A 14,330-nucleotide genomic window follows, 5' to 3' on the forward strand; every position below is an offset into this window, starting at 1 on the left:
GGCGGAAGGATCACCGGAGCCCAGCAGGTTGAGGCTGCGGTGGCCGGGAGTGTGCCACTGCACTCTAGTCTGGGCAACAGAGTGAGACTCCAACTAAAAAAAGAAAATTGTTGTATCTTCTCGTTGGCTTCATCCCTTTATCATTATACAATAACCTTCTTTGCCTTTTTCATTGTTGTTAGAATCTATTTTATCTGCTATAAGAACAGTTATGCCTGCTCTTTTTTGGTTTCCATTTGCATAGAATATTTTTCCCACCCTTTTACCTTGAGTCTATAGGAGTCTTTGTGTGTTAAGTGGCTCTCTTAAAGGCAGCAGGTATTTGGATTGTGCTTTTTTATCATTCTGTCAATTTATATCTTTTAAGTGGGGGCATTGAGACCATTTATGTTCAGGGTCAATAATGATATGTAAGGTACTATTCCATTCATCATGTTGGTTGTTACTTGGTTGCTTTTTTTCCCCTCTATTTTGTTGGTGTTCTGTAAGCCCTGTGAGCTTTATGATTTCCAGTGTTTTCCTAGTGGTGTGATTAGACCTTTTGTTTCAATATTTAGAACTCATTTGTGTATTTCTTGTAGAGCTGGACTAGTGGTGACAAATCGCTTCAGTGTTTGTTTGTCTGAGAAAGACTTTATTTCTTCATTTATGAAATGTAGTTTTCTGGGATACAAAATCCTTAGCTAACTATTGTTCTGTTTGAGGAGATTGAAGATGGGACCCCATTCCCTTTTGGCTTATAGTGTTTCTGCTGAGAAGTCTCCTGTTAGTCTGATAGATTTGCCTTTGTAAGTTACTTAATGCTTTTGTATCACAGATCTTAAAATTCTTTGCTTTACATTAATGTTGCATAACCTGATTACTATATTCCTGTGGGGATGACCTTTTTGCAATGAGTCTTCCAAGGGTTCTTTGTTCTTCTTGTATATGTGTTTAAGTCTCTGGCAAGGCCAGGGAAGTTTTCCTCAATTATTCCCTCAAATAGGTTTTCATAACTATTGCTTTCTCTTCTTCCTCAGGATCACCTATGAATCTTAGGTTTGTATGTTTTATGTAATCTCACATTTCTTGGAGACTTTATTTCATTTTCTTGATTTTTTTCTTTTTTTTTTTTTCAGTTAGGGACTCACTCTGTCACCCAGGTTGGAGTGCAGTTGCACAATCACAGCTTACTGCAGCCTCACCACCTGGGCTCAGGCAATCCTTCCACCTTAGCTTCCCAAGTAGGTAGGACTACAGGTATGTGCCACTACACCTAGCTAATTTTAAAATTTTTGTAGAAATGAGGTCTTGCTATATTGCCTAGGCTGATCTCAAACTCCTGGGCTCAACCAGTCCTCTTGCCTTGGCCTCCCAAAGTACTGGGGTTACAGGCATGAGCCACCGTGCCTGGAGCTCTTTTCTTTATTGTTGTCTGGTTGGGTTAATTCAAAAGCCTTGTCTTCAAGTTCTGAGATCCTTTCTTTTACTTGTTATAGTCTACTGTTAAAATTTTCCACCGCATTTTGTACTTCCTTAAATGAGTTGTTCATTTCCAGAAGTTCAGCTTAGTTTTTTGTTTTTTTTTTTCCCCCCAAAGGTGTCTATCTCTTTGGAGAATTTTCCATTCATGTTCTGAATAGTTTTTTAAAAAACATTTCTTTATGCTGGTTTTCAATTTTCTCCTGGATCTCATTAAGCAGTTTTATAGTCAACCTTTTGAATTCTATCTCTGGAATTTCAAAGTTTCCATTTTGGTTAGGATCCTTTGCTGAGAAGTTGTGTGGTCTTCTGGGGGGTGTTTTTGTCCTGTTTTTTCATATTGTCAGGATTATTTTTCTGGTTCCTTCTCATTTGGGTAGACAATTTCTTCTTATTTGAGATTGGCAGGGCACTGCCGTAGGCACTTTGGGGTTCCCTTGGTTATATGTAGCGTTGGTGTGGTGAGTTTCTCAATTGCCAGCAGTAGTGGTCCTGTGCTGGGTACAGTGACTTGGATAGTAGTGTTAGCTAGGGTCTGGGAACAGACCTTCCTCAAGCTGAGGCTTTATGTCAGATGCAATGGGCTGTGTTCTTGATCTCTGGCCAGGAGGTTGTGCTTACAGGAGAAAACCAACTGCGATGGTGGCTATGGGCTTTCTGCTTGGCCTTGTTGCCCCAAGGAAGTGCACAGACAACCTAGGTGATGGGCAGGGCTGTGGGGACTACCCAAGTTCTCTGTTTGTTTTGAGCCCTTGAGGCAGGTGCTAGGGGAGGCAAGTGTTCAAGCTCCCCACCCTTGTGCACTATCAGCTACTCCAGAGGGGATTAGGAAGGAGTCCCTGGCCACTGTGGTAATGCTGCTGTGTTGTGTGTAGGCTACAAGAAGGTTTACATGGGAAGCGAAAGGGAAGGAGCTCCACTCAACTCCTTAGACTGCCTGTTTAGTCTCAGGTAGTCTGCAGATGTACCAGTACCATAGGCCCGGTCTTCTTACAGAGCTCATCCCAGCAAGGAACTGTCTGCTGCAGTGGAATTTGCCCTTGGGGGCAAACAAAAGCTTCAGGCCTCCCCATGCTCTCCCAGGCCAGCTAGAAGGCAGCCATCAGCAAGGGTTGAGTTCCTGGAAAATGGCTGCTGGAGCCACTCAGGGCTTTTTCCCCTGCACCTTCCATGTGGGTTTCAGCAGAGCACGGCTGTGGGCAAGGCAGCTTCCCATAAGGACTGGGTTCCGGTGAGGCTCAGGAGACCTTCGAAGTCTGATACAGGAACACAGAGCTCCCGAATTCCTTTCACTTACCTCCCCTACTGTGTCCAGAAGCCACTCATGGTTTATGCAGTGATCCAGGTGAGCCTGGCAAGTTGGCCCAGGCTGGTTGATCTTTCCCTTCTTTGTGCTCTGTGGGTCTTACTACCTCTCTGGTGTGATGTGGGTGTGTTACTGTTCTCCTTCCTCTCTGGGTTCTGAGGAACTCTCACTATTTTGGTTCACCCTGGGAGAAATACACTCTAGCTGCTTCTCATCAGCCATCTTAATCCTTTCTAGTTGTGCTTTTACATTCTTCATTTTGCTGGTTTTGCCTTTCCCCCCTCAGTCGAATTCAGGTCCTCTAAGTAGGTCTTTGCTTTCAGCTCTGTTTCCTTCGCAGTGTGCACTAGGTGCTCAGTGATGGTTTGAATGAGCAAATGAATGAAAATAGCTTTAGAATAACCACACATCCGTTCATCCAGATAAATCATTTTATGTTAGGCAAGTGTTCCAAAATAAAACAAAGTGAGTGACCAGGCGCAGTAGCTCAGGCCTGTAATCCCAGCACTTTGGGAGGCCGAGGTAAGGAGATTGTCTGAACCCACAGGTTTGAGAACAGCCTGAGCAACTTGGCGAGACCTCATCTCCACAATACATAAAAAAATTAGCCAGGTGTGGTAGCATGCGCCTGTATTTCCAGCTGCTTGGAAGGCTGAGGTGGGAGGATCACCGGAGCCTAGCTGGTCAACACTGGGATGGCCATAAGTGTGCCACTACACTTCAGCCTGGGCAATGGAGTGAGGCTCCAACTCAAAAAAGAAATCCAAAAAACAAAAAAAAGAAAACGAAATGAATGTCTTTAGCTATAGTACTTTTCTTTTTCTTTCTTGGTCAGAGCCCTTCTTCCTAGACCTTTGCATTTACTATCTTACGCTTTAAGTGGCATAGTCATGTTTTATATTTGTATTGGTATTTATATTAAATATTCATATGTGGCATTAAGTATTAGATACCTTGAATCACATACTGTGTACTCATATGTACAAATATGTATTTGTGTGTGTTTATAAGAAATGTCAAAAATACCCTTTTAGTAGCTCATCAAACCACTTAAGGGAAATTGAATAGGTATATTAAAAGTTGAGCAGCCCTCATTAGTGTCATTTGCCGCCCTGAACACTTGGTTTTTCTTGTTTGTCTCCCTGGTGGCCAGGAGTGTGAGGAGGAGGCTGTCTGTGTCATTATGTGCGCGTCGGTCAAGTCTAACATCCGGGGTCCTGCCCTCATCCCAAGAATGAAGACCAAGCACCGCATCTACTACATCACCCTCTTCTCCATTGTGCTCCTGGGCCTCATTGCCACGGGCATGTTTCAGTTCTGGCCCCATTCCATCGAGTCCTCGAGTGACTGGAACGTGGAGAAGCGCAGCGTGCGTGATGTGCCAGTGGCCAGACTGCCCTCTGACAGTCCCGTCCCCGAGCGGGGGGATCTCAGCTGCAGGATGCACACGTGTTTTGATGTCTACCGCTGCGGCTTCAGCCCAAAGAACAAAATGAAGGTGTACATCTACTCTCTAAAAAAGTATGTGGATGACTTCGGAGTCCCGGTCAGCAACACCATCTCCCGGGAGTATAATGAGCTACTCACGGCCATCTCGGACAGTGACTACTACACTGACGACATCGGCCGGGCCTGCCTGTTTGTTCCTTCAATTGATGTGCTTAACCAGAACACACTCCGCATCAAGGAGACAGCGCAAGCACTGGCCCAGCTTTCTAGGTATCGTACACCGTTACCGCCCAACGCCCGAGAGATGTGTATATGTGAGCGTATGTGTGTGCGTGCGTGTATGTATATGTATATGTATACGTATGAGTCGGGGTCTTCTTTGTTACCCAGGCTGGTGGCACAATCATGGCTCACAGCCTCGACCTCCTAGGCTCAGGTGACCATTCTTCCTTGGCCTCCTGAGTAGCTGAGACTACTCGAACTAAATTAACCTGGCTAATTAAAAAAAATTTTCTTCTGATAAAAATTTTTTTATAGAGACGAGGTTTCGCTGTGTTGCCTATGCTGGTCTTGAACTTCTGGGCTCAAGCAGTCCTCACCCTCAGCCTCCCAAATTGCTAGGATTATAGGCATGAGCCACTGTGCCCGGCCCTAAGAGATAACTGAGACCCCTCAGGGAACTAAAGGGAAGAAGGATGGGAATGTTTCTCCTCTTGAGCTGGCTTCCAGATTCTGTCTGTCTTCTCATAGGGAGTGTGTGAGCAATTGACTTGTGGCACGAGGCCTCTCTCTCGTGTTTTGTGCATCTGGCCTGTGCACACTTGTGAAGAGCAGTCTGCCCTCTCCAGTGCCACTGCTATGGGTTCCCGACTTCTTAAAGTTTACAAACTAAGGGTGATTCTTCCTCCCTTACTTTTTCTTTTAAATGTGAATGAGCTCTCCCTCCATTTATCACTTACATAATACACGGTCACTGTAAAAAGTCTGAAAATACAGGTAGAAAGAAAGTGAATGTAAGATTCCTTCTGAAATTCTGCCTCCAAGATAAACATTATTAAGATTTTGATGGTACTTTTCAGTCATTTTTGTATAATGATGTATATACATACACACGTCTGTGTAAACTTTTTGGTTAAGAATGGGATTGTACAATACATGCTCTTTGGTTGCTTCTTTCTCTGAAATACATCATGAATGCATTTCTGAATAATTCCATGGTTTTTTACTATATAATTTGTTTTTTTTGAGTTGGAGTCTCACTCTGTCGCCCAGGCTGGAGTGCAGTAACACACTCACAGCTACCCCAGTGTCGACCTGCTGGGCTCTGGTGATCCTTCTTCCTCAGCCTTCCAAGTAGCCAGAACTACAGGCACACGCTACCACACCTGGCTAATTTTTGATTTATTGTAGAGACAAGGTCTCGCCAAGCTGTCCGGTCTGGTCTTGAACTCCTGAACTCAGGCAATCCACTCGCCTTGGCTTTCCAAAGTGCTGGAATTACAGGCTGAGCCATGGCGCCCGGTCAGTTTTTTACTGTATAATTTTAAGGGTTGCATAGTATTCCATGATATATTTAGCTAACCTTCTATATTTCACTTATTTTTTGTATCTTTAACCAGTTGGTGAACATTCAGATAGTTTTCAGTTTTTCATTATTGGAAACAGTTGTAATAATTGGTAGTGGACAAACTTGAAGTACACTCCCATCCATTTTTCTCTTTCAAGGAACCAGACTTGTGTCTGCTGTACTATTAGGATTTCCAGGAGTTTTCTTTTGCTTACCTGAGAAGTGGTTCTATTTGGGGTTGGGGATACTTGCTACTGTTATCCAGAAACTGACCCTTGCTTGTTCGTATTGATATGTGAATTCTCCCACCTGTTTAATTTCCTGATAGGTGGGATCGAGGTTCAAATCACCTGCTGTTCAACATGTTGCCTGGAGGTCCCCCAGATTACAACACGGCCTTGGATGTTCCCAGAGACAGGTAGGCATATGTGGGGCTGTCCTGAGGTTCAAGTGAATGCCAGATGCTTTTGTTCATGTGAAATTGTATTCCTAAGTCACAGGGACATACTTTGCAATCAGAATTGTTTATTAAACTAGAAAATTGTCCTAGGCGTTTCCCTCCTTAAGACATATAAGTGCCACGACCTGTTTAAATTTGTGGTGGAAAGCCAGTTAGCTGATCTCCTAGCATAGCTCTGAAACTTTTCTTAGCCTGAGTTGTGCATTTGTGAGTGTAATACCCCTGCCCCCAAGGCATGGTTCGCTGTTGGCTTGTGTTATTTCTTTCGAATTTGGAAGCATCTGCCAAAAGTAGACTCAGCTTATGGAGAGAAGAGGGCCCGGATATGCGAAAATGACACGTGAAGCCTGTAACTCGGGGGATGAGGGCACGCTGATGATCCATTACTCTGTTGTTTCAATGAGTCGGGTCGTTTCCTTCTGCCCCTCCCTCCCTGCCTGCCTTCCTTCCTTACTCTCCCCCACACCCCCACCCCGCCCCTTTTCTCCTTCCTTTCTAGTAATACCTGTCAAAAAGGCAGATGTGGTATGGGATGGCCATGACTGCACGATTGTGTCTTTGAGTTCCCATACTGTATTTATCTGCCATTTTATGCACTGACTGAACTGCTTTGGCCAGAGGTGTCTTGGAAAGCCCCTGAATGAGGTGCTACCTAAGGGACCTCTCTTAGCGCTTAGTTCAAAGCTTTGAGGAAAGCAGGAAGTTTGGGCCCAAGGTAGGGTCCTGGCCACTACTCGAGGTATGGAATTGTTAAAAGAGTCTGTGTACAAACTCATTTATCACCAGTCTTATTACAGTTGGCGTTTAACTCTTCCGGAAAAAGTATCAGCCTGAGGCCAGCTGTGTTCTCAGCTTGTTAGAGGCCAACATTTATGAAAATCTACACTTTCCCCAGATGATTACATCTAAACCTTCTTTGCTTTAAGCAATTATCTAGAGTTGGTTCTGAGTTTCTATCTGGAAATACAATTATCACTATAAGAGACAGATGCCCAGGGTCACCCCTCAGTGTGGGTGTAGAGACCGTTCTGGACAACAGAGGGCAGTGTGGCCACGCAGATGCTACGGAAACCGCTGCACACAGGGCCTTCCCCAGTTTGGCTCTTGGTCCCTGCTAAGGTGTGCTTGTGCCTCAGTGAGCTACTGTTTTATGGATTTGGTTGTTCTGGGGAGGGAAAATACTTCAGAGAACAGAGAAGGAAAGGAGAAGAGCTGTGAGGAATGCTGTGTCTTCCCTCCTATTCTGGCTTTCTTCTCAGACGGGCTTCTTTCTGTGGGGGCATTTCACTTTTTGCTGACATTTTGGTATATGCTTCTGCATGGGAGATGGATTTTATTTTTATCAAGTGCACATGTTAACTGGGGTTCATTTCTCAGCAGGAAGGTGTCGAATAGGCAGGAGAAGTTTGAGTTCTTGCTGGTGTTTAGGTGTTAAGGATCACGAGAGCTAAATCGTTTTTCCTCTGCATGGATTTTTGTAAGTGATTATAGGCAATCCTGCAGCAGGTAATGAATCACTGTGTATTCCTCCTTTATCTCCGCATGTGGGAAATGTCCTTTTGAAAACTGCGTGACCTTCTGGTTGGGGTAAGGAATAGTAGGTTTGTTTGTTAATTTTTCTTATCCTTTGTCCTTGCTCCTGGATTCAGAAGAGGCAAGAGCCATGCATGTAGAATGGTTTTAGCAGGAGCTGTGTGTCAGATTGTTTGGAAATTAGAAAACAGATGGGCTAAATTAGACTGTTTTAAAATCTCCTGAAGTCTAAAATCATAGGTGTGATTACTTAAAAATTATTTTACTCAAGGAAATGCAAAGACCTGGACTGAAGGGAAATGTCTGCTCAGTGAATTTGTTTTTTGTGCCACTTAAATCTGTTTTTATTTCTTTTTCAGCTTTTAAAAATCATACACATGGTATGTTTGTACATTCTTTGGACAAGAGTTGAATGAGGTACAAGTGTCAGAATGTAAAATGAAAAAATCTTCCATCATCCCCTCCTGCTTTCACTCCCTTCCAGAGGGATGCTTACTGTTAACATACTGTGTGTTTTTCTAGTCTTTTTTTCCTGTGGATGTATACACAAACACATATACATATACATATACATGCCCATTTTATTTTAACCTAAGCAGGAGCGTATTGTACTTCTCTGGTGCCTTACGTAACCGATGCTTCTCTTCTCAGGTAGTTCAATAGCACTGTTACCACCTTGGACTTTTATTTTCCTTTCTTTGCACAAATCTCTTACAAGTTTCTACTTTTGTGTGGGTGGATATTTATTTATTTCGACTTGTTATGGAAAATTTCAAACCTAGATAAAGCAGAGAGACTAGTGTGGTGCACCCCATGTGCCCACTGTCCTGCTTCAGTCATCATCAGCTCCAGGCCAGTTCTGCTTTGTCTGTGGTCTGACCTGTCCCCCACCCCGTCAGGTCACCTAGAAGCCCCAGATGTTACGCCATCGCATCTGTAAATATCTCCATGCAAGTCTCTGCACAATACAGCCTTTTTAAAGAACATAACAGCTGGGCTCAGTGGCTCAGCCTGTAATCCCGCGCTTTGGGAGGCTGCGGTGAGTGGATTGCCTGAGCCCGCGGGTTCGAGACCCGCCTGGGCAGCGAGACCTCATCTCTACAATAAATCAAAAAATCAGCCGGGCGTGGTAGCGCATGCCTGTAATTCCGGCCACTTGGAAGGCTGAGGCGGAAGGATCGCCGGAGCCCAGCAGGTCGAGGCTGCGGTGGCCGGGAGCGGCCACTGCACTCCAGTCTGGGCGACAGAGTGAGACTTCAACTCAAAAAAAAAAAAAAGAACATAACTATAATATGACTATTACACCTAAGAAGATGGACAGTAACTCTTTTATGTCACCAAATATTCACCACACGTCTAGCCATTGCACATTTACCTGTCTCATAAATACTGTGTTACAGTTTGACTCAGTGAACTAATGAAGATGACCAGTAGACTAGGACAGCTTTGCTCTGTCTGTTTTTTTGCAGAACCTGATGCTTTGTATTTGAGGAATATTCAGGCCTGATGACATGCGTGGTTTAAGGGAAGCAAAGGATGCACGTGCGGCTTTTCTGTGTGGGCACGGCGAACGCTCAGGCAGGCGGAGGGGAAGAACCGCAGGGAAGCTTGGGGCTGAGTGGAGAACGTATGGCGGGGCCTCTGAGGCTGTGGGGAGGAAGACTCGGTGACGGGGTGGTGGCCTGGAGTCAGGAAGTCCTGCAGAGTGCCAGGAATGCTGGGGAACACCTCACATGATGTAATACCTGGCTTGACCCACGTGGGATTGTAATATTAATACTTCTTTAGCTGCAGGTTTTCTGTTCAGTCTCTCACAGCTTTGGAAAGATCTCTGATTTTGGGATACATGATGCCAAAACAGAATGTGTTGCTTAGAAATTCACTTTTCGGTCAGTGTAAAACATGTGTTCTGTAACGCAAGGGCTGCTTGCTTTATTTTCTCCATGATCATTTAACGGAAACCTCAACAGAAGGAGATGTGGAGACTTAAAGCTGAAGCCCTGTTGGTAGCAGTGCCAGTGTGAGGCCAGCTTGCCTGATTGCAGCCATGGTTCTTTTGAGATCACAGCAGAGATCACACGTGGATCATCCCCGACATAAGGCCTGCTTCCGGTTGCTGCTTTCTTCCCGCCACTGCAGAACCTCACCCTCAGCCCCCAGAAGAGAGTAGCAAGCTTGAGGCCCCAGGGGTACCAGAGCAACAGCGCAAGTTGATGTGATAGCCACCTGCTTCCTTTCTCTCCATACACACACTCCCTTCTCTGGGGTGGGGGGTGTGATAGCCTAATCACCCACGGCCCTGTTCACCTGGCCTGCCTCATGCCTGGAGATTGGATCCATGCCTGCTTTTCTGCACACGGGTCGTGGGGCCCACAGAGCCTGCTTGCCATCATGCCCGTGGAACCCGCCCAAATGCATGTTGTATGGATTCAGTGCTGCATGCTAATCAGGAAAAATAAGACCGTATGTCAGTACTGAGGATAGTTGTTACATTTTACAAAGCGGACTGGCAGCTGGAGAGGTTTTTAGCCTGCATATTACCTCACTCACCAGTTTTTGGTTTCATAAAGCTTAAACAAACAAAGTGGGATTTCCAGGGGTGGTTTGAAAATCTTTGAAGTTAAACTGGTCATGTTAGAAGGGAATGTAGGTTGTCATCGGGGGGCGGGGGGATTTGGTAGCAATTGCTGTTGCAAAAACTGTGGTTTCTCAGTTCAGACATTCTGGCTCAGACCGTGCAGACTGTGCAACGGGCAAAACTCTGCCCCAGAAAGTGATTTCGATGGGCTTGGGACCCTAGGGACCAAGTAACGGTAGAAGTTGGTGTGATATGTACCTGCTTCCTTTCACTGATGAAGTGCCATTGGACCACTTGCTGGATCCAATTAAAATAATGTGGTCACTGTTTTCTAATTAACGATAATACAAGCTAGTTCAAGCAAACTGCAAGAGAAGTGCTAACAGTCCGATTCCAGATTCTGTTTCCTGTGTGGGGAATTGGGTGAATAAGACTGAGTAGCTGGAAGGGACAGGGAGAGCTGGTAGGGGCTCTGTGATTGACATGCAGCTCAGGGACACCAGTGGAAAGAGCCACTTGGGGCAGGGATTGGAGAGAGGTGGGGGGTGTGCCATGATAGTTCCCGGCCACCGCTGCTTCCCTGGCCGTTGTCTCCTGAGGTTGTAGCCAGTGGGTTGGTAAAGGACTGCCCCAGCTAGTTGTCCTATGCAGATCTGTTGCCATCCTGTTATTGTAAATGTGCTTAATAAAGCATTGCTTGGGAGGGGAGAATGGGACCTGAATGAGGTAGCAGAGGGGCTGTCCTTAGGGTGTCCTCTGGGCTAAGATGTGTTTCAAGAAGCAGGAAGTAAGGAATGACTGATTACGGCCCTGGGGGAGACTGGTGGTTCAGGGATACTAGGCAACTGATGTCCGGGAGATGTGTGAGTGCAAAGAGGTTAGCGCAAGTGTCCTTATAGAGAGGTGACTCGGTAAGCATTAGCTGTTGTTGATAGTATTATTAAGACTCAGTAATTCCTGTCTCTTTCCACAGAACATCTGAGAATGAAGACCTTCTTTCTTTCTCATCGTCTGATATAATCCTTTGCTTTCAGGGCCCTGTTGGCTGGTGGTGGCTTTTCCACGTGGACTTACCGACAGGGCTATGATGTCAGCATTCCCGTCTACAGCTCCCTGTCGGCCGAGGTGGAGCTCCCAGATAAAGGACCAGGGTGAGTAGGGTGGTGGGTGTCATAGCAGCCAGAGCGTCAGCTACAGGCCAGGGTCATTGAGGCCACCACCTTCCCTGCCCCCCTGCCCTGTATTGCTTACCCTATATGTCCCTCTGTCAGTCAGTTCACAGTGCTGTCCACCATTTTCCAGCCAGAAGTCGGTATAACGTCCTGATCTCCTCCTCTCCTTTACTTTGTGTATCAAAATAATAAGTCCTGTTGGGCCTGCCTGCTGAGCAGTTCTTAGCTCGTCTGCGCCTGCCTCCTGTGCCTCTGCCCGGCTGGGTCACTGTCACGGCTCTGCTGGATTGCTAAGCCAACTTCCTGTTGATGTTCCCTGACTCTGGCATTGCTGCCCTCCAGTCTGATCCTCAGCTTCGCGTTGTCCTTAGATCGAAGCCCAGGCTCCCTCCGAGGTCTTCCAAGGCTGTCATCTGGTCACCATCTCTACCTCCAGGCTCGCCTCAGAGAGCTTTTTCTTTCGGTTCTTGGAACAAGCTTGGTTCTTGGAACAAGCTTTGCTCTCTGTCTTTCTGGGCTGCAAACACTGTCCACCGCCTGGAGACTGTTTTCCTCATCTCCGCTGTCCTGCCTGCCCCAGGTTTCAACCTAACCACCTGCTCAGGTGGGCAGAGGGCGGCTTTCTTGGACCCCACCTACTCCTCGACTTTATGCTCCCGTAGCAGCCTACCTGTCTCCGAGTGTTACACTCGTAATGTCCTCCCTGTTGGGATAACTTGCTCGAAGCCTGCCTTCCTTGAGTTTTAGATTTTGTAAGTGCAGCGAAGCTGAGGCCAGGTTTGTTGTTATTGTTGTTGATAGGGTCTCACTATGTTGCTCAGACTGGCCTCGAATTCCTGGACTCAGGCAATCCTCCTGCCTCAGCCTCCCAAGTAGCTAGGGCTGCAAGTGTGTACCACCTCTCCTGGCTGTTTCTTGACTGCCCTGTCCTCACTGTCTGGCACGTCGTCGGCTCATGTTTTAATATGGGAGGGCGTAGATGAAAAGGGCTGACAGCATGGACATGGAGGGCTTTTCATGTCACCTTCTTTGCTGTAGTCTGGATTTGGGATTACAGACTGGGCCGCCGAGCCCAGCCAGACAGAAAGTAGATTAATGATTGTTGCTGAAGGCAGCGACGAGAGGGGGTTGTTGTCTCATGACGAGAATCACAATGAAGTTGTGCTGTTTCATGAAGAGAAACACAATGAACTTCAGGCAAAAATGATAAAAGCTTCCTTTACTTGTGTGAGAAGTACTCAGATACGAAGGGGACTGATTTGTAAATTGGCACTAAAAGTATTATACCAGGTGAGATTTAAAAACCCACATATAGTATTTGGTTTTAGCAATGGGTCTCAGGGAAATGGCTTGCTTGGAGAACATTAGACCATTTTCTGAGCAGCCCAGACTTTCCCTTAGAGACCTTTGTGGACTCTTGGAGAAGTTGGGGAACTTTTCTCCAGAGAAGACACCTCTCTCCTGTGTGTATGCTCTACTGTGTGGCCTGGGGTCACATTAGCTTACATTAGCCACTTGTTGAGCAGTTGTGTTATTTAGATGACATGTAACGCCTAGATGAGCTGGAGACATTTTTCCCCTCTACCCTCTGGCAAGCGCAAGGCAAGACTGAATGGGGTATAAACCTGCTGCCTAGATTATCTTCCTGGAGTTTTCTCCCTTGGTGGACTCCCAGAGTTGACTGACTTTATTTTATTTTTTAAATAGAGATTAATTCATATCCTGCAATTTTGGGGTTTTAGTATATTTACAGAGTTGTGCAACCATCATCAGCACAACTGCCTGATTCCAGAACGTTTTCATCACTCCAAAAGTAAATACCTGTTAGCAGCCACCTCTCATCTCTGCCTCCAGCAACAATCATTAATCTACTTTTTGTCTGGCAGGGCTAGGTGGCTCAGCGTATAATCACAGCACTTAGGGAGGCTGAGGTGAGTGGATTGCCTGAGCCCATGGGTTTAAGACCCGCCCGGGAAACTTGGCGAGACCTTGTCTCCACGATAAATAAAAAATTAGCTGGGCATGGAAGTTCTGGCTACTTGGAAGACTGAGGTGGAAGGATCAGTGGAGCCCAATAGGTCGACGCTGGGGTGACTGTGAGCATGCCACTGCACTCCAGCCTCGGTGACAGAGTGAGACTCCCAACTCAAAAAAAAATAATCAACTTTCTGTCTCTATGGATTTGCCTATTCTAGACATTTCCTATAAGTATAAATGACCTTTTTTGTCTGTCTTCTTATATATAACACAATGTTTTCAAGGTTTATTGATAAAAGTATGACATCAGTACTTTACTACTTTTTGGCTGAATAATATTTCATCATATGTATATACTGCATTTTGTTCATCTGTTCATCAGCCGATGGAAATTTGGGTTATTTCCACTTTTTAGCTATTTTGAATAATGCTGTTATGAAATTTGTGTACAGGTTTTTGTGTAAACCTATATTTTCAGTTCTCTTGAGTATATACCTAGGAGTGGAATCATTGGGTTGTATGGAAACTTTAACATTTTTAAGAACTGCCAGACTGTTTTCCAAAGTAGCTGCACCATTTTTTTTTTTTTTACATACCCATCAGCCTGTGTATGAGGGGTTCCAATTTCTCCACATCCTTGCCAACACTTGTCTGTGTTTTTGATTCTAGCCATGCTTGTGGATGTTTCATTGTGGTTGTGATTTGCATTTCCCTAATGACTAATAATGTTGAGTATCTTTCCATGCTCTTATCTGTCATCTACTGCACTTCTTTGGAGAAATATCTATTTAGATCATTTACCCAATTTTTTTTTTTTTTTTTTTTTT

The 14,330-nt window shown here is 45.4% G+C and overlaps 1 protein-coding gene across 1 annotated transcript in view; it reads left to right on the top strand.

Moving 5' to 3' along the window:
- LOC103272774 (exostosin-2-like) overlaps positions 1–14,330 on the top strand; it is a 103,274-nt gene that overhangs the window by 9,453 nt on the left and 79,491 nt on the right. The window contains exons 3-5 of the mRNA XM_008070244.2: positions 3,921–4,486; positions 6,112–6,201; positions 11,389–11,505. Coding sequence (XP_008068435.2) covers positions 3,921–4,486; positions 6,112–6,201; positions 11,389–11,505 — 773 coding nt within the window. The remainder of the gene's footprint in view (positions 1–3,920; positions 4,487–6,111; positions 6,202–11,388; positions 11,506–14,330) is intronic.

The sequence above is a fragment of the Carlito syrichta genome, unplaced genomic scaffold, assembly GCF_000164805.1.
Source record: "Carlito syrichta isolate Samal-C Ts95f unplaced genomic scaffold, Tarsius_syrichta-2.0.1 Scaffold313210, whole genome shotgun sequence".
In the NCBI taxonomy this organism is placed as follows: Eukaryota; Metazoa; Chordata; class Mammalia; order Primates; family Tarsiidae; genus Carlito; species Carlito syrichta.